At 43.3% G+C, this 23,007-nt stretch overlaps 1 protein-coding gene across 2 annotated transcripts in view; it reads right to left on the bottom strand.

The window, feature by feature from the left end:
- vps37a (VPS37A subunit of ESCRT-I) overlaps positions 1–23,007 on the bottom strand; it is a 42,053-nt gene that overhangs the window by 16,301 nt on the left and 2,745 nt on the right. For both annotated transcript variants that reach the window (XM_055635468.1, XM_055635457.1), the window contains exons 2-6: positions 15,088–15,162; positions 11,599–11,716; positions 7,369–7,469; positions 1,490–1,691; positions 769–839 (exon numbers count right to left, since the gene is read on the bottom strand). In XM_055635468.1, coding sequence (XP_055491443.1) covers positions 769–839; positions 1,490–1,691; positions 7,369–7,469; positions 11,599–11,716; positions 15,088–15,162 — 567 coding nt within the window. The remainder of the gene's footprint in view (positions 1–768; positions 840–1,489; positions 1,692–7,368; positions 7,470–11,598; positions 11,717–15,087; positions 15,163–23,007) is intronic.

A 23,007-nucleotide genomic window follows, 5' to 3' on the forward strand; every position in this document is an offset into this window, starting at 1 on the left:
ACAGATTGAGGTTGAGAAACGGAAGAGGAGTCAGTGATAGACCATGTTAGCATGAGAGCCAAATGGAAATTGACAGCAAATGCGATGAAATTGTACTGCTAAAGCAGTTATTGCTGGAGCCATTTGTGCCATCAAGATTGAAATTACAATTTGTTAATGCTAACCTATATTAATGAATTTTTAAAAATTCTGTGTGGGAAACATTTTCAGAGAACTCCATCTATAGTCTGAAGGACAGCACCAGCTATCTTACGGAGTATTGATATTATTATAGCTTTTTGATAGAGTCAATGTTCAAATAATACCTCGTGTGAAGCTTTATCAGAAGATCATGACATGAGATCGGACAGATTGGGACTCCTTTCTCTGGAGTGAAGGAGTCTGAGGGGTGATCTTATTGAGGTATATAAAATTATGAGGGACATAGACAGAGTACATAGTCACGGTCTTTTTTTCCAGGGTTTGCAGTGAGAATCTAGAGGACATTGGTTTAGGTGAGATGGGGAGGATTTAAAGGCATCCGGGAGCACAGAGAATGGAGGGTATATGGAACAATCTGCCAGTGGAGGTGGTAAAGGCAGGTACAATTACTAAAAGTTTAAACATCATTTTGAAAGATACATGGCTACGAAAGGTTTTGATGGATATGGGCAAATGGGATCAGTATAGATAGGCAACTTGGTTGGCATCAACAACTTAGCCCATGGGTCTGTTTCCATGCTGTATAGCTCTATTAATCTTTAACAATTTAAAATATATTTACTGTACCTAAGTTCAAGGAGCTCTGAAAAGTGGTCAGGCAGATCTGGCATCTTATAACTATGCCCATTCAAACCTAACTGAAATAGATACAAAAAAATATTTGAAACAAAACAGTTTTCACATCGTAACTGTAAACAGCATGTTTTGACAATTTAAATAATAATAACAAAGCAATTTATTTCACTGCAGATGGATTAAAATCTTTTCGTCAAATCTTTCTTAAAAATGTATTCATTTTCTTAAAGGGTAGGTCCAATAATTCAACGGGGAGAACAAAAAGAAAATAATTTATTCTTAAAAACTGTAGAATGCACTTGAAGTTTAAAATGTTACTTTCCCCTCTGTTTTTACTGGATTAAAAACAGCCAGGCCTTGCTGCCCCAATACTCCAAACCTAGTTGCTGCCACCTATAATGGACTGCTCTGGATTCATATCAACAAGGCATATCTTGTTGACCAAAAACTTCTTGGATTCCAGGAAATGTGATCGGGTTGGATCCGATTTGAAATGACCGAGTTTTATCTGTCGCACCGGATCACACTTTTTACTCATAATACATTTTCAGATTTAGCAGAGAAGTATGGACATTTTAAAATGGATTGGCTGTAGCTTTATCCTTAGTACAAAAAGAAATACTAATGATCTATTTTCCACTGAACTTGAAACAAAACAATCATAAAAATATATGTCTTATGTTGTAAATATTGTGCTGGCTTTCAAGCTTACCTGTTCTGATGAGTCAATTGTGGGAACTGGTAATGGCAAATCTGTAATCAGTCCATATGCAGGAGCAGCAGGTCTGAGAATATTAAACCCAGGGCCTGAATCCACAATACAAGGCACAGTCGACTCCTGAGTAGGATAGGGGTTAATAAATGGAAATCCTTGGGGAGGGTAAGGTGCCATTCCAGCAGGGCTACTGAAACAGCTAAGATAAATTTATAAAGGTTACAACAAATAAAAGGACAAATAAACACAATGTTAAATTTGACATTTACTTCCAATTCTAACTAAAAAATAAGGATAAATGAGGATAGTGTAGTAAAACTGAGACATGCAAATTAAGTTTAGCTTGTAACGATCTAAGTGCCTGTGATATTTTCACAGATGTGCTTCTAGACATAAATCAAAACGCTGAAGCAGTAACATTTCTTAATAAATGGTAGCTGACACAATAATGGCACTTCATTCTTAAATATTTGCAGAAAAGGCTTTTTTTTCTGCTAAAGGAATTAAATTAGAAACATGAAATCTTTGTTAATCTTGAGATTTATAAATAGATTTATAAAACTATGTATAATGAAACAAACATTTCAAAAGAATTTTGAGATAATAGCGCTTGCTTTAGTGTTCCAAATTTGCTAAAGATCTTTCCTTTAATTGTAACCGTGGTAATAGAAAAATTATATCTCTGTTATTTGTGTACACATTAATAAATTTCAAATTTCACTTAAAAGAAACCAAAGGCACCCGGCTATCTCTAAATTCTTGAGGTTTCAGAGAAACAAGTAAAACCCCTGTCCCACGGTACAAGTTCATTCCAAGAGTTCTCCCGAGTTTGCCCTCATTCGAACTCGGAGATTTACGGCAATGGCCACTCGTCGGTACTCGGGGCTCTCGTGGACATTTTTCATCATGTTGAAAAATCTTCACGAGTCTTCCCGTGCTTACCTGCCGTTAGCGAGTCTTCCCGAGTACCTGCCGTTAGCGCAAAGAGGCGGCCCCGAACTCCGACGTACCCGCTATGTTCATTCTCCGTGCTTACCACGAGTTTGATTTTTTTTAAACTCGGGAGAGCTCGTGGAATGAACTCGTACCGTGGGACAGGGCTATAAGTGTTGTACTACTATGTGCATTCCTCTGCAGGACCCAAGTACAAAACATGTGACAAATGTATTTTAAAATATTTCACCCATAACATTGGAGTTAGAATTAGGCTAATTATTAAAAATCTTCAAACAACAAAAGGGGAACTGACAGAAGTCACAAATAAACTGGCATGATGTATAATTACAGCTACTTTGAAAAAGAGATAAAATTTATACCTAGTTATGTATGTGCACTTATGTTGTGCAAATAACACTATTCTAGTAAAATGCAAATAGATTAGATTCAGATTCAACTTTAATTGTCATTGTCAGTGTACAGTACAGAGACAACAAAATGCATTTAGCATCTCCCTGGAAAAGCGACATAGCATATGATTTGAATAAATATTTACATTAGCATATATACAGACATAGTGTTTTTCCTGTGGGAGGAGTGTCCAGGAGGGGGGGTGATTGGCAGTCACCGAGGTACGTTGTTGAGTAGAGTGACAGCCGCCGGGAAGAAGCTATTCCTGGACCTGCTGGACCGGCAACGGAGAGACCTGTAGCGCCTCCCGGATGGTAGGAGGGTAAACAGTCCATGGTTGGGGTGAGAGCAGTCCTTGGCGATGTTGAGCGCCCTCCGCAGCCAACGCTTGCTTTGGACAGACTCAATGGAGGGGAGCGAGGAACTGGTGATGCGTTGGGCAATTTTCACCACCCTCTGCAAGGCCTTCCGGACGGAGACAGAGCAGTTGCCATACCATACTGTGATACAGTTGGTAAGGATGCTCTCGATGGTGCAGCGGTAGAAGTTCACCAGGATCTGAGGAGACAGGTGGACCTTCTTCAGTCTCCTCAGGAAGAAGAGACGCTGGTGAGCCTTCTTGATCAGAGTTGAGGTATTGTGGGTCCAAGAGAGGTCATCGGAGATGTTAACACCCAGGAGCCTGAAGCTGGAAACACGTCCCGTTGATGTGGATGGGGGTGTGCGTGCCACCCCTGGACTTCCTGAAGTCTACAATGAGCACCTTGGTCTTCTTGGAGTTAAGGGCCAGGTTGTTGTCAGCGCACCATGCTGCTAAGTGCTGGACCTCCTCCCTGTAGGCTGACACATCGTTGTTGCTGATGAGGCCAATCACCGTTGTATCATCTGCATACTTGATGATGGTGTTAGTACCATGTACAGGTGTGCAGTCATAGGTGAAGAGGGAGTACAGGAGGGGGCTCAGCACACAGCCCTATTATTTGATTAGCTACCGAGTAACTTATTGTTCAAAATGAAAATAGTTTATAAGTTTGCATAATTGTGTAAAAGCAAAATGTTTATCATTAGAAAAAACATGAACTTGTATTTACATAACAGATTCCCCACCTTTAAGATATGTCCCAAAGCAATTTGCAACCATTGAGTTCCAAAGTGTGGTCATGCCATTATAATGACAAATATTGCAGCCAAATTCTGTACAACGGGTCCCATAAGTTATGAGGTAAATAATGAGTTTTGCAGTTTTTGACAAAATGCTAAGGATGAACATGTGTACTGTGATCAAACGTGTAGGAAGGAACTGCAGATGCTGTTTTAAAACGAAAATAGACACAAAATGCTGGAGTAACTCAGTGGGACAGGCAGCATCTCTGGAGAGAAGGAATGGGCGAGGTTTCAGGTCTAGACCCTTCTTCAGACAGGGTTTGTACACTTGGAACAACTATAAATTCAAGGACTTTTCAAAAATCCCATTTTCAAGGACCAAAATCCAGCAAACAATGATGATTTATCAGACTTGTATATAAATTGTTTAAGAAGGAACTGCAGATGCTGGAAAATCGAAGGTACACAAAAAAGCTGGAGAAACTCAGCGGGTGCAGCGGTTCCTATGTTCAAGATACCTCAGACACTGTCCGTCGTCTCGGCGCATTCCATTCTCTAGGCCCTCACCCCCTCATCTTCACCATGGACGTCCAGTCACTCTGCACCTCCATCCCCCACCAGGATGGTCTCTAAGCCCTTCGGTTCTTCCTCGACCGGAGAAGCAACCTATACCCAGCCACTGACCCTCTCCTCCGCCTAGCGGAGCTGGTCCTTACCCTCAATAACCACGTTCGACTCCTCCCATTTCCTCCAAATACAAGGCGCAGCTATGTGCACACGCATGGGCCCCAGCTATGCCTGCCTATTTGTCGGTTACGTCGAGCAATCCTTGTTCAATACATACCAGGGCCCCCATCCCCGACCTCTACCTCCGCTACATCGACGACTGCTTTGGTGCCACCTCCAGCACCCGCACACAACTAACTGACTTCATCCACTTCACCACTAACTTCCATCCGGCACTCAAATACACCTGGACCATTTCCGACACTTCCCTACCATTCCTTTACCTCAATATCTCCATTGCAGGTGATAGACTTCTGACCGACATCCACGATAAACCCACTGACTCCCATGGCTATCTGGACTACACTTCTTCCCACCCTACTTCCTGTATGGACTCCATCCCCTACTCCCAATTCCTCCGTCTACGCCGCATCTGCTCCACAGATGAGGCGTTCCACACCAGGGCATCTGAAATGTCCTCATTATTCAGGGAACGGGGGTACCATAGATGAGGCTCACACCAGGGTCTCTTCCATACCCCGTAACACTGCTCTCTCTCCCCATCCCCCCCACTCACAACAAGGGCAGAGTCCCCCAAGTCCTCACCTTTCACCCCACCAGCCGTCACATACAACATGTAATCCTCCGTCAGTTTCACCACTTCCAACGTGACCCCACCACTCGCCACATCTTCCCATCTCCCCCCATATCTGCCTTCCGCAAAGACCGCTCCCTCCGTAACTCCCTTGTCAATTCTTCCCTTCCCTCTCGTACCACCCCCTCCCCGGGCACTTTCCCTTGCAACCGCAAGAGATGCAACACTTGTCCCTTTACCTCCCACTTCGACTCCGTTCAAGAACCCAAGCAGTCGTTCCAGGTGCGACAGAGGTTTACCTGCATCTCCTCCAACCTCATCTATTGCATCCGCTGCTCTAGATGTCAGCAGATCTATATCGGTGAGACCAAGCGGAGGTTGGGCGATCGTTTCGCCGAACACCTCCGCTCGGTCCGCAATAACCAAGCTGACTTCCCGGTGGCTCAGCACTTCAACTCCCCCTCCCACTCCGTCTCCGACCTCTCTGTCCTGGGTCTCCTCCATGGCCACAGCGAACAACACTGGAAATTGGAGGAACAGCACCTCATATTCCTCTTGGGGAGTCTGCATCCTGGGGGCATGAACATTGAATTCTCCCAATTTTGTTAGTCCTTGCTGTCTCCTCCCCTTCCTCAGTCCCCCTGCTGTCTCCTCCCAGCCCCCAGCCTTCGGGCTCCTCCTTTTTCCTTTCTTGTCTCGGCCCGAAACGTCCCCTCGCTCATAGTCCCCCTGCTGTTTTTTGTGTACCTCAGGTGCACAACCTCCCATCCCCCAGCCTTCGGGCTCCTCCTTTTTCCTTTCTTGTCCTCCCCCCCCGATCAGTCTGAAGAAGGGTTTCGGCCCGAAACGTTGCCTATTTCCTTCGCTCCATAGATGCTGCTGCACCCGCTGAGTTTCTCTAGCTTTTTTGTGTACCTTGTATATAAATTGCTTGGTATTGGATGATTTAATTCTGTACAAAATAATACTGTAATTTTTTTAATTGTACCTTAAAATAAGATTTTTCTTGTTTGTCATTTCTTAATTTACACAAACAAATTGTGATAATTATACCTGCTGCTGGCTGTGGGTCTCTTAAAATGACACCAACTCCTTGCTTGGTTACACTCAAGTCATATTGAAAATATTTTATATTACTCCTACATCTACTTGTAACATACCTGGTCCTTGCTTGTTTACTCTAATTAGAGAGACGTATCCTTTACACAGGAAATTTTTGATAATGTTTTGATAATTATTACCAAATGACCATTTCCTTGCTTGTTCACCCTTAATTTATACTCCCACACCCACACCCCCATACACCCCCATAACTCACCCACACCCACTCACTCACACCCACCCACTCACTCACTCACACACACACTCACCCACTCCAGACCGGTTCCTCCACCGACATTCCTTGACTCGACCGCTCGCCGCTGCCAGCTTCACCGCGGCGCCGCCTGTCCGACCACCACGAGGCCGAGATGGCCACCACGAGGAGCAGCAACAACATCCACCGCCTCTCCAACCCTCACCTCCTTCCCGGCCAAACGCAACCACCGAAACTGCAGCCCGCGGCTGCCGACTCCCCGGGCGGGGCCACAGCCGCTGTCGTTCACCGTATCTCTACTCCAGCCCCCCACGGGCCTCCACTAGCGACTCCACCAACCCACACCTCTCCACCGGCCACCAGCGGGCCAGAGCCGACGCTCACCTCACCAGAGGTCCAGGCGCAGTACTAGGCCCACACACACACACCCTCCACGATTCAGACAGCACATGGTCTGACTATGCTAACTCCTAGTGCTCCCCCCCTCCCTCCTACAGGGGAGGAGCATTGTTAGCAAGCACATCATGTTTCCTGACTTTTAATAAAAATGCACATTATAAATAATGAAAAAAATCCACATTACTCTATATGAATTAATACTTTTATCATTTTTCACGAGAAATCCAAGGACTTTCAAGGCCTTGAAAAACATTTTGAAATCCACAGACTTTCTGGAGCCGAAACGTCACCCATTCCTTCTATACTCTGATCCAGTGCTGTTCTTGGGTTGGACTGTTTTAACACCCCTTGCAGCTAATGGAATACTGTACTTGTAATTATTATACTTACTATGGAAAGGATGATGAAGTGGAAGCTAACACAGGAGGATTCTTCCGAAATTCATCAAGGATTGTCTGAATAATTTTTCCAAGGTCTGAATGCATTGTGAACTTCAATATTAGAAAAAAAAGATATGAATTATTATAAATGAATATTTTTATGAATAGGTTGTGTGATTATACACAATGACATAAACAGCTTTAGGCAAGATCATGGTACTGTTCTGGAAGCCTTGATAATTTCAGGAACAAAAGGAGGATTAATACACAGCAAAGCAACAATGGACATTATTTAATATAAACATAGAAACATAGAAAATAGGTGCAGGAGTAGGCCATTCGGCGCGTCGAGCCTGCACCGCCATTCAATATGATCATGGCTGATCATCCAACTCAGTATCCTGTTCCTGCCTTCTCTCCATACCCCCTGATCCCTTTAGCCACAAGGGCCACATCTAACTCCTTCTTCAATATAGCCAATGAACTGGCCTCAAATACCTTCTGCGGCAGAGAATTCCAGAGATTCACCACTCTCTGTGTGAAAAAGGTTTTCCTCATCTCGGTCCTAAAAGATTTCCCCCTTATCCTGTGGGGTCTGTGACCCCTTGTTCTGGACGTCCCCAACATCGGGAACAATCTTCCTGCATCAAGTCTGTCCAACCCCTTAAGAATTTTGTAAGTATCTATAAGATCCCCCCTCAATCTTCTAAATTCTAGCGAGTACAAACTGAGTCTATCCAGTCTTTCTTCATATGAAAGTCCTGACATCCCAGGAATCAGTCTGGTGAACCTTCTCTGTACTCCCTCTATGGCAAGAATGTCTTTCCTCAGATTAGGAGACCAAAACTGTACGCAATACTCCAGGTGTGGTCTCACTAAGACCCTGTACAACTGCAGTAGAACCTCCCTGCTCCTATACTCAAATCCTTTTGCTATGAATGCTAACATACCATTCGCCTTCTTCACTGCCTGCTGCACCTGCATGCCTACTTTTAATGACTGGTGTATCATGACACCCAGGTCTCGTTGCATCTCCCCCTTTCCTAATCGGCCACCATTCAGATAATAATCTACTTTCCTGTTTTTGCCACCAAAGTGGAAAACCTCACATTTATCCACATTATACTGCATCTGCCATGCATTTTCCCACTCACCCAGCCTATCCAAGTCACCTTGCAGCCTCCTAGCATCCTCTTCACAGCTAACACTGCCCCCCCAGCTTCGTGTCATCCGCAAACTTGGAGATGTTGCATTCAATTCCCTCGTCCAAATCATTAATATATATCGTAAATAGCTGGGGTCCCAGAACTGAGCCTTGCGGTACCCCACTAGTCACTGCCTGCCATTGTGAAAAGGACCCGTTCACTCCTACTCTTTGCTTCCTGTCTGCCAACCAGTTCTCTAACCACATCAATACTGAACCCCCAATACCGTATGCTTTAAGTTTGTATACTAATCTCTTATGTGGGACCTTGTCGAATGCCTTCTGAGAGTCCAGATATAACACATCCACTGGTTCTCCCTTATCCACTCTACTAGTTACATCTTCGAAAAATTCTATAAGATTCATCAGGCATTATTTACCTTTCATAAATCCATGCTGACTTTGTCCAATGATTTCACCACTTTCCAAATGTGCTGCTATCCCATCTTTAATAACTGATTCTAGCAGTTTCCCCACTACCGACGTTAGATAACTGGTCTGTAATTCCTCGTTTTCTCACTCCCTCCCTTTTTAAAAAGTGGAGTTACACTGGATAGGATATGGTTTAATATGTGCCGATTAGAATGTAGGGCTTCACTGTTTGAAGAGTTCTTTTATTTTTGTTTACACATAAGTGCAACAAACCACAGGAAGATATTTATCATATCATCTATATACTTTTAAAACTGTGTGTGGGTGTGTGTGTGTGTGTGTGTGTGTGTGTGTGTTTGTTTGTGTGTGGGTGTAAATCAGGTTAGATTTTCAGATTAGATTTTAGCCCTTTGATTCCTTGGTCCGCCAAAACCACACGCAAAAACTATGAGTTTTTTTCCATTTCGTTAGTGATTTCACTTTTACATTCACTAATCCACTCCTCATTACATTTAGACATTTTTCTGTACACATTTTTAATAAAATCCTTTCTCCCCCACTCCCCCCCAACTCATTCATTTTCTCGCCTCCTGCTGGCCAGCCACCATTTCGGCTGCTGGCGCCCGGCTCACCTCCAAATATGCCGACATTTTTCACATTTCGCTAGCGAATTTCCCTGCTGCCACTCGGCTCTCCTCCACTTGGTCTAGTATCTATATACTTTTCAAACTGTGTGTGTGTGGGTGTGTGTGTGTGTGTGTGTGTGTGTGTGTGTGTGTGTGTGTGTGTGTGTGTGTGTTGTGTGTGTGTTGGTGTGTGTGTGTGTGTGTTGGCCTTTGATTCCTTGGTCCGCCAAAACCACACGCAAAAACTCAAGAGGTTTTTTCCATTTCGCTAGCCATTTTACTTTTACATTCACTCACCCACTCCTCATTACATTTAGACATTTTAATGTACACATTTTAAAATAAAATCCTTTCCCCCCCCCCCCACTCACTTTGTCGCCACCTGCTGGCCAGCCACCTTAACGGCTGCTGCCACCCGGCTCTCCTACAAAAAGGCCGACATTTTTTATTTTCTATTGATCTGTGTCTCATTGGAACTTGTGTGTACCATTGATTTACTCCCAAGGATGCATACCAACTTGGATTTAAAGATTGAATGAGCTCACCCTCAAGCCCAAGATGCAACTTGTGAGGCAGATTAGGCCCAATGTTGTCAGGCTTAAAACTATTTTAATACCACTCTAATGTAGACATTTAGAAACTATTCAAGTACATTTAAATAATTAATTCTTATTTTGAAATCAAAAGTAGCTTAAGATATTAACACATAATAAAAAACATTGAAATAATAAAATTGAAATATTTGTCTTTTCCCACTGGATCATCAACTGCATTCAAATGTATGCAACCATTCCTGAAGTAAATTTGTAAAAGAGATGCAGATGCTGGTTTAAATCGAAGGTAGACACAAAATGCTGGAGTAACTCAGCAGGGGAGGCAGCATCTCTGTGCGACGTTTCGGGTCGAGACCCTTCTTCAGTCTGAAGAAGGGTCTCGACCAGAAACGTTGTCAATTCCTTCTCTCCAGAGATGCTGCCTCACCCGCTGAGTTACTCCAGCATTTTGTGTATACCTGAAGTAAATTTAATGGACGGATGTAAAAGTGCAGCTGTCTCCTCTCACAACAGTGAATTCAGTGGTGGAGTGGGAGGTTAAAACTTCCAGCTTGCTTCCAATTTCTGCAATGGCTAAATTAGTGTGGATGTTTAGGTTTAGGTTAATAATTGTCATGTGCATCGAAGTACAGTGAAAAGCTTTGTTTTGTGTGCTATCCATTCACAGCAGATAACACTATACATAAATACAATCAAGTCAAACTCAAGTATAATAGGGGGAGCAAAGAAGATACAGAGTGCAGAATATAGATCTCAACATTCAGGCTCAATAGTTCCATAGACAAGGTCTAATGTCCGCAATGGGGTAAGAGATGAATCGGAGAGTATCCTAGCTTATGGAAGGACCATTCAGAAGCCTGACTACAGAGGGGAAGAAGCTGTTCCAGTGTCTGGTGCTGCGCATTTTCAAACCTCTGTATCTTTTGTCTAACGGAATCAGGGATAAGAAAGATGGACCTTTATGAGCCAAGTTTTTGATTATGGTGGCTGCTTTATTATGTTGCAGCATTTAGTGTAGATGGTGGGGAGTCTGGTCTGATGACAAAATTGGCTACAAATTCAATTCTGCAATTTCTTTACGTCTTGGTCACCGCAGTTCTCAAACCAAGCAGTGATGCAACCCGACAGTGTGCTTTCTATGGTTCATGTGTAGAGGTTTATGAGAGTTATTGGAGGCGTCAAATTTCCACATTCTCCTCAAAGGCATTGGTGTGTTTTCTTGGCTGTCGCATCAATTTGACAGATTATTGGTAATATTAATGCCAAGGAACTTGAAGCTCTCAACCATTTCCACTTCCGCACCATTGATGCCGATTGGGCCATGTACTGTACCACGCTCCCTGAAATCAATAACTAGCTCCATCGTCTTGCTGACATTGAGGGAGAGGTTCTGAATTTATAATATAACATAAAATACATGATAATACGAAGATATATTTTACAAAAATATAAGCTATGTAAAATATTGAGGCTTTGCTACGTACATTTGCAATCATTGGGCTTGTCACCATTGTACACATCTGCTTGTCCACTAAATGATGCCGCACTGGTGGGAAGACAGAAACCACAGGCTTTTCTTGGGGAAACTGAGGAGGAAGCAAACTAATTTGTGGAAGAAAAATATTAGAAGCAAACCAAGATCATTTGTTTCTAAATTTATGTGTGGCTAAAACATAAACATGGTGCTGCTAAAGCACCTCAGAAATTTAAACAAATGCAAGACATGACAGAAGTAAATGAATATATACATTATACATTAGCAGTCTGCAAACTTTGGCATTGTTATATAATTAGCATTGACGGACAGCTGTTTATTCTTTCAGACAATTGAGCCAAACTGATTTGTTAAAAGCCACAAAAATCTTTTGCAACACCAATAAGTACCTGAAGTAACTTCCTTCTGCTTATAATAGAGCATCATAAAAGGTTTCTGACTAAACTAAACACTCTCTGCAACACAGGGTTATTCAGTATGTGAGAGGTGAAGAGAACTCAATGGTTTTAGCAAGATGCTTTCTCAGAATTAAAAATTAAACAGATTTTTTTTTAAAGTCTGAAAAACATTCTATTTGTCTTTGCCTGACGTCACATTTGCTTACCTACTCATTTTATCATAAGAAGATACGAGAAACTGCAGATGCTGGAATTTGGAACAAAAACAAACTACTGAACGAACTCAGTGGGTCAAGCATCATCTGCGGAGGCAAGGGGATGGTCAATGTTTTAGGTCAAGACACTATGTTAGGATAGAGGGTGTACAGAGATGATTGCCAGTGAGGAAGCGAAGGGGTGCGACAAAGGCTGATAGGCGATTGGCAGAATCAAATGAGGAGGAAAGATGTTGGGTAAATGGATGCGGGGGGGGAGGGAGTGGATTGAAAGTGTTGAGAAAAAGGTGAGTGTTGGAACCAGACCCCTTGTGTTCCTTTCCCACTTCCACCACTCCACCCAGAATCTCTCACCGCCTCCCGAAATCTTGTAGAACTTGTCAATTTTATTACCTTTGCCGCCATCTTCCACCTTGCCCTCAAATTCATCTAGGTTATATCTAACACTCCGCTTCCTTTTCTGAATTTCACTGTCTCCATCTCAGGAAACAAACAATCTACCTATATCAACTATAAACCTATCTGTAGATGCCCACAGGTGCAGCCACTACATCTCCACCCACCCAGTCTCCAGTAACAATTAAATCCTTTCTCTCAGTTTGTCCATCTCCTTTAGATCTGTTCTCAAGATGAGGCTTTCAGGTCTAGCACTTCTGAAACCGCCTCCATCTGCCAGAAAGTGGCTTCCTCTGTTGCAATTGAAGGAACCTTCTTCCTCCATATCCCATTCTTCTCTCATCACCTCCTCTCCCCACAGAATAGAGGTAGTGATCCCCTGGTCCTCCCCTTTAATCTCACTAGTCTCTGCATCCAGCTTATCATCCTTTGCCACTTTGCAAGCCTCAACGGGAACACACTACTGGCCTCAACCTCCTTCCCCACTTCCTTGTTTTTTGCAAGGACCACTCTCTTCTCAACTCTTCCCAGTCATCAATCTTCCTCCCTTGGCACTTACCCTTGCAACCATAGAAACTGCAATACTTTCCCCTCTATCTCCTCCCTCATCTTCAACTAGAGACCAGATGATGAGGAAGAAAGTCATGAACACCACATCCAACAAGTCTATTACATTCAATGTTTGTGATGTGGTCTCCCCTACATAGGCAAGATCAAGCTTAGAATAGGCAACCATTTTGTAGAGCACCTTCACTCATTCTGCAGCGGGTATGCTGAATTCCCAGTTGCATGTTCGTTCAACTCTAATTTCCCATTTCCACATCAACTTGTCTGTCTTTGATCTTCGCCACTGCAACGTTGAGGCAAAATGCAAACTAGAACAGCGCCTCATAATCAGCGTGTGTACCCCACAGCCCAATGTACACTAAATGTCCCTGTTTTAGGTAACCCACACCCACAATGTTCATACCCACTCCCATCAGTCCATCCAGGTTCTCTCACTTTGTTCACATTTTTCTTTTATCCTCCCCTGCCCCTCGTTACCAGGACTAATTCACACCACCTGGTTCCATCTGCCCATCACCCAGATACCTCTATCCCCAAGAGTTTTTTTTAAATAAATCGCTTGGTTCTCCTTTCCTATCCCCTCCCCTACTTGGTTCTATTTGCCCATCAACCTTCTCTTATCCGGTTCCACCTATCACCGGCCTCTGTCCGACCTCTCCTCCTCACTTCTATACAAGAGCGGAACTCGCTATCAAAACATGGAGGGGACGGGGGACACAATTTTTTGGCGGCCACGCGCGCATGCGCACACTCACACACACACACACGCGCGAGGCTTCAATCCAGCGCTAAAAGCGGAGATGTAAAATCGGGATTACAAAAACTTGGGGGGGATGTCCCCCACCTCTCAAAACATGGGGGGGAAACGTGTCCCCTCTGGCCCCCCTGGGTTTTCCGCCCCTGCTTCTATACACTGGCTATCTCCCGTCTTCACCTTCAGTCCTGATTCAGGATCTTGACCTGAAACATCGACCAACCCTATGCCACTGTAGAGGTTGTCAACCCTACAGATATCTTTGAGCAGTTTTTGATCAGTTTATCTCAATTTGTTTTGCTCAAATGATGACTTTTTACTGACTGGTTCAATCTCAAGTTGAAAATATATGGAGGTCTTTCAACTTTTAGTTCTGTATTTAGAATTTCACACTTTTTTCCCCCTAAAATAAGTTTGTTTATCTTTTTGTTTTTCCCCCGTTGTGAAGAGCCCCCTCCCATTACTTCCTTGTAGATTTTTATGTAGTCAGCCATGCATCTAGCTTTTACAATTTATGTTCAATCAATTAAACTACCAATTTGATCAAGCAGTGTTAATATTTAAAAACAAAACATTCATGATGAGAATCAAAAACACAAACACAGAGAGCTCCTAACTCAAACAGAAAACATATGCATAAACACTATGGCCTGGATTTTAGAGAATGCTATTATAGTGGTGAGCAAACAGAATAATTTGATGAGTCTATAACAATTTACGTTGTGGATCCATCATCACAATACTAGCTTGTGCTGACAGGCTTAGAACTGTGGCATGACCCCAAAGGCATTATATATTTTCAGTCAAAAAGGTGCCATCTATTACAACTGTTGGGGAGTGTTTGTGTTCATATAATGGCTGGAGTTGGGGTTCTGATCAGGCCTTGTAGGGTTATGCGATAGGGATTTGTGAAATGTGTGGGCTGCAGTCTTATGGAATAGGGATTTATGAAATGTTAGATCCCATTATGTGGGAAAAGCCAGCACAATATATATAAGCTGTTGTGAAAATGGACCTGTAAAATAATAGCAGCTGGTAAAATGGGAGAGAAAGCTAAAGCTACAAATCTGATTAGTTCTAAGTTTTCTCTTTATTGTACAATATTGTGCTATCCAAGTAAAATATCTTACATAATGTTTTATACTTACATATTTAAATTGATTGTTTTATTGTTTGCTGTAAAAGGCAGCCTGTATTCCACATCCTTCTGTATTTCTACCACACTGTACAAAATTAATGAAGATAATTAATATGATTAATTATATCAATCAATCAAATACTTTATTGTCATTCAAAAATAGACCAACAAATGCAAGTCTGAACGAAATTTTGTTGCATCTGGCTCATCGTGCAACAAAAAATAACAAAAGGATAAAATAGATAAAATGATAAAATAGATACTAGTGGCGGCACATTATATGAAATTCAAGAGTCTGATGGCTCGGGGGAAGAAGCTGTTGCAAAACCTGGCCGTTCTGCTCCTTATACTGCGATACCTTTTGCCCGAGGGCAGCAGAGTGAACAGTCCATGATGGAGATGTGTGGGGTCTTTTATAATGCTGTTGGCTTTGGACAAGCAACGTTTGCACGCAATGTCCCGGATTGAAGGAAGAGAAGTCCCGATGATTTATTCAGCCGCCCTCACCACTCTCTGCACGGACTTCCAGTCGGAGGCTTTGCAGTCCCCAAAGCAGACAGCGATGCAGCTGGTCAAAATGCTCTCTATGGTTCCCCTGTAGAAAGTGGTGAGGATGGGATGGGGGAGGTGAGCTCTTCTCATCCGGCGCAGAAAGTGCAAACGCTGCTGCACTCTCTTAACTAGTGATGCGATGTTTTGTGACCAGGTCAGACTGTTCGTGATCTGCACCCCCAGGAACTTAGTGCTACTGACCAACTCCACATCGATGTCATTAATGTGTAGTGGTGTGTGACTGTGCCGGTTTCTCCTGAAGTCAACGATGACCTCCTTTGTTGTCAACATTCAGGATCAGATTGTTCATGTCCCACCAGTTTATTAATGTTATTAATTATTTTAATTATACTGGCTAATGTAATGATTTATATTTCAATCTTCAACTTACATTTAAATTACATTTTAACACAAATTGCTCAAATATGCTTAATCTATCTTAATTGCTTTCCAAACTTTGGAAGGCGATAAAACTACAGAACCTTGTAGTGAAAGGAATGCACAAGCACACTGGTACAGAAAAAAGATGAAATACAATACTTCTCAGATGAATGCGCACACCGTCTCATGGGAGCCCAACTTTGAGTTGTTAAACGTATACTGGGCCCAAATATTTTCAGTTGTTTCTCTCTATCAAATGGTGACATTTGAATACAAAATTCAGACTATCCTACCCAATAGCAAAATAGAAAAAACATCATCATAAGGACTCCAATGGCATAAGACCTCCATGGCATGTGGCAGTGCATTTCCAGCATATTCGATGGTTATTAAAAGATATCAAGCACTACATTGCCTACATCTAGTAAATGGATGGAAGAATTAGTTTCAACGTTTGGTTAAAAAACATCCTCTGAAACATGTTAAAATGTTTACAAATACAAGCATTAATTTTGATTTCATTTTTCCCAAAATAAGTACCACATTATTTTTTATAATTATTTCAGCATTGATGACAAAATTTACCAGAGCGTCTCCCCTTTCATAACTAGTCATAGAGTTGTAGAGTCACAGAAGACGCCATCACCGTAGCTCTCCACTCTGTGCTGAGCCATCTGGAGCAGGGGCAGAGCTACGTCCGGATGCTCTTTGTGGATTTTAGTTCAGCCTTTAACACAATCATCCCGGACATCCTCATTGGTAAACTGGTCACTCTCGGCCTCCCCACTGTCACATGTGCCTGGATTAAGGATTTCCTCACAAAACGGCCCCAGACTGTGAGACTTGGCCCCCACCTCTCCTCCACTCGCAGGTTGAGTACCGGTTCCCCACAGGGCTGTGTGCTAAGCCCCCTCTTATACTGTCTCTACACCTACGACTGTAGTCCGGCCCACAACAACAACCGCATCGTCAAATTTGCTGACGACACTACTGTGGTCGGACTTATTTCAAAGGGAGACGAGGCAGCCTACAGAGAGGAAGTCCTGAAGTTGACAACCTGGTGCTCAGAAAACAATCTGGCTCTGAACACCAGGAAAACAAAAGAGCTCATTGTCGACTTCAGGAGGCACAGCACCGACTTAGTCCCCCTACACATTAACGGCGAGTGTGTGGAGAGGGTCAACACCTTCCGGTTTCTCGGCGTCCATATCGCGGCTGACATCTCCTGGACGGACAACACGACAGCGGTCATCAAGAAGGCTCAGCAGCGGCTGCACTTCCTGAGGGTCCTCAGGAAGCACAACCTGGACTCTAACCTGCTGCTGACCTTCTACCGCTCGTCCATCGAGAGCCTGCTGACATACTGCATTACAGCATGGTATGGCAGCTGCACCATGGCAGACAGGGAGAGGCTTCAGAGGGTAACCAGGACAGCGCAGAGGATCATTGGTTGCCCTCTCCCCTCCCTGATGGACATCTACACCTCCCGCTGCCTTAGCAGGGCAAAGAAGATCACCAAAGACAGCTCCCATCCTGCGTTTGGACTGTTCGACCTGCTGCCCTCTGGAAGGCGCTATAGGTGCATCAAATCCAGGACAAACAGACTCAGGAATAGCTGCTTCCCGAGAATTATATCTACCATAAATTCAAATCCACACATGCACTGACTACACCGCCCAACACGGACTTCCATCTGTATATATGTATATATGTATGTAGCGCCGTAGAATTTGTGCACCTATTCCCCCCCCCCCCCCCATCTCCATTCTGTTTTGTTTTTCTGTTTCTTGTTTTTTGTGTAAAATTGTATGTATGCACTGAGTACGAGCAGCTTTCAGTTTCACTGTACATGTATAGTGACAATAAATGGCATATCTATCTATATCTATCTAATCCTTCCACTTACCCAAATTCAGAATTTACAAGCCTCACTTCATAACAAACTTCTTATTCCTAATAGCATCTAGTGAATCTACATTGCAAAGTTTCCAATGCTGCTATATTCTTGGAACAGACTAAAGAAAATATGCAAATAATTCTACAACTGCAGTCTAATCAAATTAAATGGATAGACAATAACTCCCCTTCACATTCTCAAACCAGAGTGAGGACATTCAAACTGTAAGATCACCATGTGTAGTTTTCAAACCGATGGTGTAAACATTGAGGTACAAGAAGCTGCAGATGCTTGTTTACAAAAATTACACTTTTTTTTGCTGGAATTGCACAGGCCAGGCAGCATCTCTGGAGAACATGATTAGATGATAGGGTGCACAAAAATGCTGGAGAAACTCAGCGGGTGTAGCTGGGGCTCTTCTCCAGCACTTTGTCTTATTTTTGGTATAAACATTGAACTCTCCAATTTCAAGTAATATTCCATTCGACATTTCCATTCCCAGACAATAATTACATTAAAAGAGAGAGACAAGGAACTGCAGATGCTAGAATCTTGAGCAAAACACAAACTCAGCTCAGCGGGTCGGGCAGCATCTATGGGGCACATTGATAGACAATGTTTTGGGTCGGGACCCTTCTACAAACTCTGAAGGTCACATCAACGTCAGTCACTGAGTTACAGCACACAGTTGTGCTTAAGAATTCGCACAGTTGGAGCTTGAACAATAAACCATTTTAGATTTTTTTTGAAGCACAGGAGAGGATAAGCCTCACTGGAAACACTTGGAACACGAGACCATCCACCATACAAGACAACTGCCAGACATTTAAGTTCCATGATGAGACCTCAGTTACAGAATCATTTCCAATGTTTCAGTTAGTGGGGTACCGCAAGGCTCAGTGCTGGGACCCCAACTATTTACAATATATATTAATGATTTGGACGAGGGAATTGAATGCAACATCTCCAAGTATGCGGATGACACGAAGCTGGGGGGCAGTGTTAGCTGTGAGGATGCTAGGAGGCTGCAAGGTGACTTGGATAGGCTGGGTGAGTGGGAAAATACATGGCAGATGCAGTATAATGTGGATAAATGTGAGGTTATCCACTTTGGTGGCAAAAACAGGAAAGTAGACTATTATCTAAATGGTGGCCAATTAGGAAAAAGGGAGATGCAACGAGACCTGGGTGTCATGGTACACCAGTCATTGAAAGTAGGCATGCAGGTGCAGTAGGCAGTGAAGAAAGCGAATGGCATGTTAGCATTCATAGGAAAAGGATTTGAGTATAGGAGCAGGGAGGTTCTACTGCAGTTGTACAGGGTATTGGTGAGACCACACCTGGAGTATTGTGTACAGTTTTGGTCTCCAAATCTGAGGAAAGACATTCTTGCCATAGGGGTAGTACAGAGAAGGTTCACCAGGCTGATTCCTGGGATGTCAGGACTTTCATATGAAGAAAGACTGGATAGACTCGGCTTGTACTCGCTAGAATTTAGAAGATTGAGGGAGGACCTCATAGAAACTTACAAAATTCTTAAGGGGTTGGACAGGCTAGATGCAGGAAGATTGTTCCCGATGTTAGGGAAGTCCAGGACAAGGGGTCACAGTTTAAGGATAATGGGGAAATCCTTTAGGACCGAGATGAGAAAAACATTTTTCACACAGAGTGGTAAATCTCTGGAACTCTCTGCCACAGAAGGTAGTTGAGGCTTCTCCATCATGGTCTGGTTTGGCTCAGCCACCAAGACACTTGGAGGCTGCAGCGAATCGTCCAATCATCAGAGAAGATTATTGGCTGCAACCTTCCCTCCATTGATGGAACTGTACACTGCAAGGGCCAGGAGGCGAGCGGGCAAGATCATCTCTGACTCCTCTCATCCTGGCCACAAACTCTTTGAATCACTTCCCTCTAGAAGGCGACTCCGGACTGTCACAGCTGCCACAGCCAGACATAAAAACAGTTTTTATCTACGAGTAGTTGTTCTGCTCAACATCCAAAAATCTGTAGCCTCCCTTTGATCTGGTATTTTGTTGGTTCACATAGAAACATAGAAATTAGGTGCAGGAGTAGGCCATTCGGCCCTTCGAGCCTGCACCGCCATTCAATATGATCATGGCTGATCATCCAACTCAGTATCCCGTACCTGCCTTTTCTCCATACCCTCTGATCCCCTTAGCCACAAGGGCCACATCTAACTCCCTCTTAAATATAGCCAATGAACTGGCCTCAACTACCCTCTGTGGCAGAGAGTTCCAGAGATTCACCACTCTCTGTGTGAAAAAAGTTCTTCTCATCTCAGTTTTAAAGGATTTCCCCCTTATCCTTAAGCTGTGACCCCTTGTCCTGGACTTCCCCAACATCGGGAGCAATCTTCCTGCATCTAGCCTGTCAAACCCCTTAGGAATTTTGTAAGTTTCTATAAGATCCCCTCTCAATCTCCTAAATTCTAGAGAGTATAAACCAAATCTATCAAGTCTTTCTTCATAAGACAGTCCTGACATCCCAGGAATCAGTCTGGTGAACCTTCTCTGCACTCCCTCTATGGCAATAATGTCCTTCCTCAGATTTGGAGACTAAAACTGTACGCAATACTCCAGGTGTGGTCTCACCAAGACCCTGTACAACTGCAGTAGAACCTCCCTGTTCCTATACTCAAATCCTTTTGCTATGAAAGCTAACATACCATTCGCTTTCTTCACTGCCTGCTGCACCTGCATGCCTACTTTCAATGACTGATGTACCATGACACCCAGGTCTCGCTGCATCTCCCCTTTTCCTAGTCAGCCACCATTTAGATAATAGTCTGCTTTCCTGTTTTTGCCACCAAAGTGGAAAACATTATACTGCATCTGCCAAACATTTGACCACTCACCCAGCCTATCCAAGTCACCTTGCAGTCTCCTAGCATTCTCCTCACAGCTAACACTGCCCCCCAGCTTAGTGTCATCCGCAAACTTGGAGATATTGCCTTCAATTCCCTCATCCAGATCATTAAAATATATTGTAAATAGCTGGGGTCCCAGCACTGAGCCTTGCGGTACCCCACTAGTCACTGCCTGCCATTGGTGGTGGGACTCATCTCCAGGGGGGACGAGTACGCCTACCGGGATGAGGCGGAGCAGCTGACAGTGTGGTGTGAAGAAAATAACCTGCTCCTCAACACCTTAAAGACAAAGGAAATAATAATAGACTTTAGGAAGAATAAAACGGACATGGTACCATTGATTATCAGAGGGGACTGTGTGAAGAGGGTGGCGGATTTCCGCTTCCTGGGAATCCATATTGAGGAGGACCTGACGTGGAGCGTGAACACCACTGCGCTGCTGAAAAAGGTCCAGCAGAGACTGCACTTCCTGAGGGTGCTCAGGAAGAATAACATCACTCAAAGACTGCTGCTGTCCTTTTATCAGTGCTCCATTGAGAGCATACTAACATACTGTGTATGCATATGGTACACCAGCTGCACAGCGGCTCAGAGGAAAGCGCTCCAGAGGGCCATTGACAACGCCCAGAGGATTGTCGGCTGCCCTCTCCTTACCTTGGAGGACTTACACAGTTCCCGCTGCATCAAAAAATCCCAGAGTATTATAAAGGACATTTCCCACCCCGGACACTCCCTGATTGAACTGTTGCCGTCAGGCAGACGGTACAGATCTACAAGGACAAGGACGAACAGACTAAAAAAGTTTTTACCCCAATGCTATAAAAGCACTAAATGTAGCCACCAAGGAACGCAGGGGCGATACATACTAAGGGACTGTGGTACACTGTGAAATCGACAGAAGGATGGAGGTTTGGGTGTTTATGCGTGCCATTTTCATGATATTTATTTTAGTTGTTTATCTTTTAATATTTTATCTTGTATGCATCGTTAGCTTTTAGAAATGTTTGAATGGTGCACTGACTGGCTGACATTTTTAAATTTTGTTGTACATGGTTCATGTTATAATGACAATAAAGAAACTATTCTATTCTATTGTGAAAAGGACCCGTTTACTCCTACTCTTTGCTTCCTGTTTACCAGCCAGTTCTCTATCCACATCAATACTGAACCCCCAATGCCGTGTGCTTGATCAATGCTTGATCAATGGTGGTTTATCATTCATGTTTTATTATTATTAATGTTTAGTGTTTTCTGAGTCATTCGTATCTGTCATGTCATGATGTAACTTGTGGGTGGAGCACCAAGGCAAATTCATTGTATGTGAATACTTGGCCAATAAACTTACTTACTTACAAATTTGCCTGCCAGTGTCGGTCCCCCTCCAATTAAGGTGCAACCCGTCCCTTTCGTACAGGTCATCTCTGCCCCAGAAGAGAATCGAGTGATCTAGAAATCTAAATCCCTGCCTCCTGCACCAACTCCTCAGCCACACATTCCAATCCCCAATCTCCCTGTTCCTACTCTCACTAGCACAAGGTACTGGAAGCAATCCAGAGATAACCACCCTCGAAGTCCTGCTTTTCAGCCCCCTGCCTAGTTCTCTATATGCATGGAAGAGTTGGGCCGAAGGGCCTGTTTCTGTGCTGTAGGACTCTATAACTGACAAACAATAACATTTCCAAAGATTCAGAATATAATTAATTATCATTTGGAACATTAAAGGCACTCAATCTATACAATTTAACACCGGTGAAGAAAACACAAATTTAGAATTAATGCTTTTGAATGATTGTAATACTTTCAGTACAGAATACATGATGTCAAATGTATATCACATGATTGAGATTTAAATAGGCTTAAGCTTGGAGTTCATGTTGTTTTTCAGTCACATGATATTGTCGCAGAAACAATTACTAAGTGGAACTTGATCCGTTAGTTATATCTCATATGAACAAGAAATTAACTGTCTCAATTATAAGGGAACAATACTTTATATGGATACACTATTTCAAATCATTATTATGAAAAAGGACACAAAGTGCTGGAGTAACTCAGCTGGTCAGGCAGCATCTCTGGAGAACATGATGTTTTGACTTCTTCAGTCTGATGAAGGGTCCTGATCCAAAACATCACCTATTCATGTTCTCCAGATAAACTGCCTGACCCATTGAGTTACTCCAATACTTTTGTTTCTTTCTTTGGAAACCAGCATC

The sequence above is a fragment of the Leucoraja erinacea genome, chromosome 1 (genome assembly GCF_028641065.1).
Source record: "Leucoraja erinacea ecotype New England chromosome 1, Leri_hhj_1, whole genome shotgun sequence".
In the NCBI taxonomy this organism is placed as follows: domain Eukaryota; kingdom Metazoa; phylum Chordata; class Chondrichthyes; order Rajiformes; family Rajidae; genus Leucoraja; species Leucoraja erinaceus.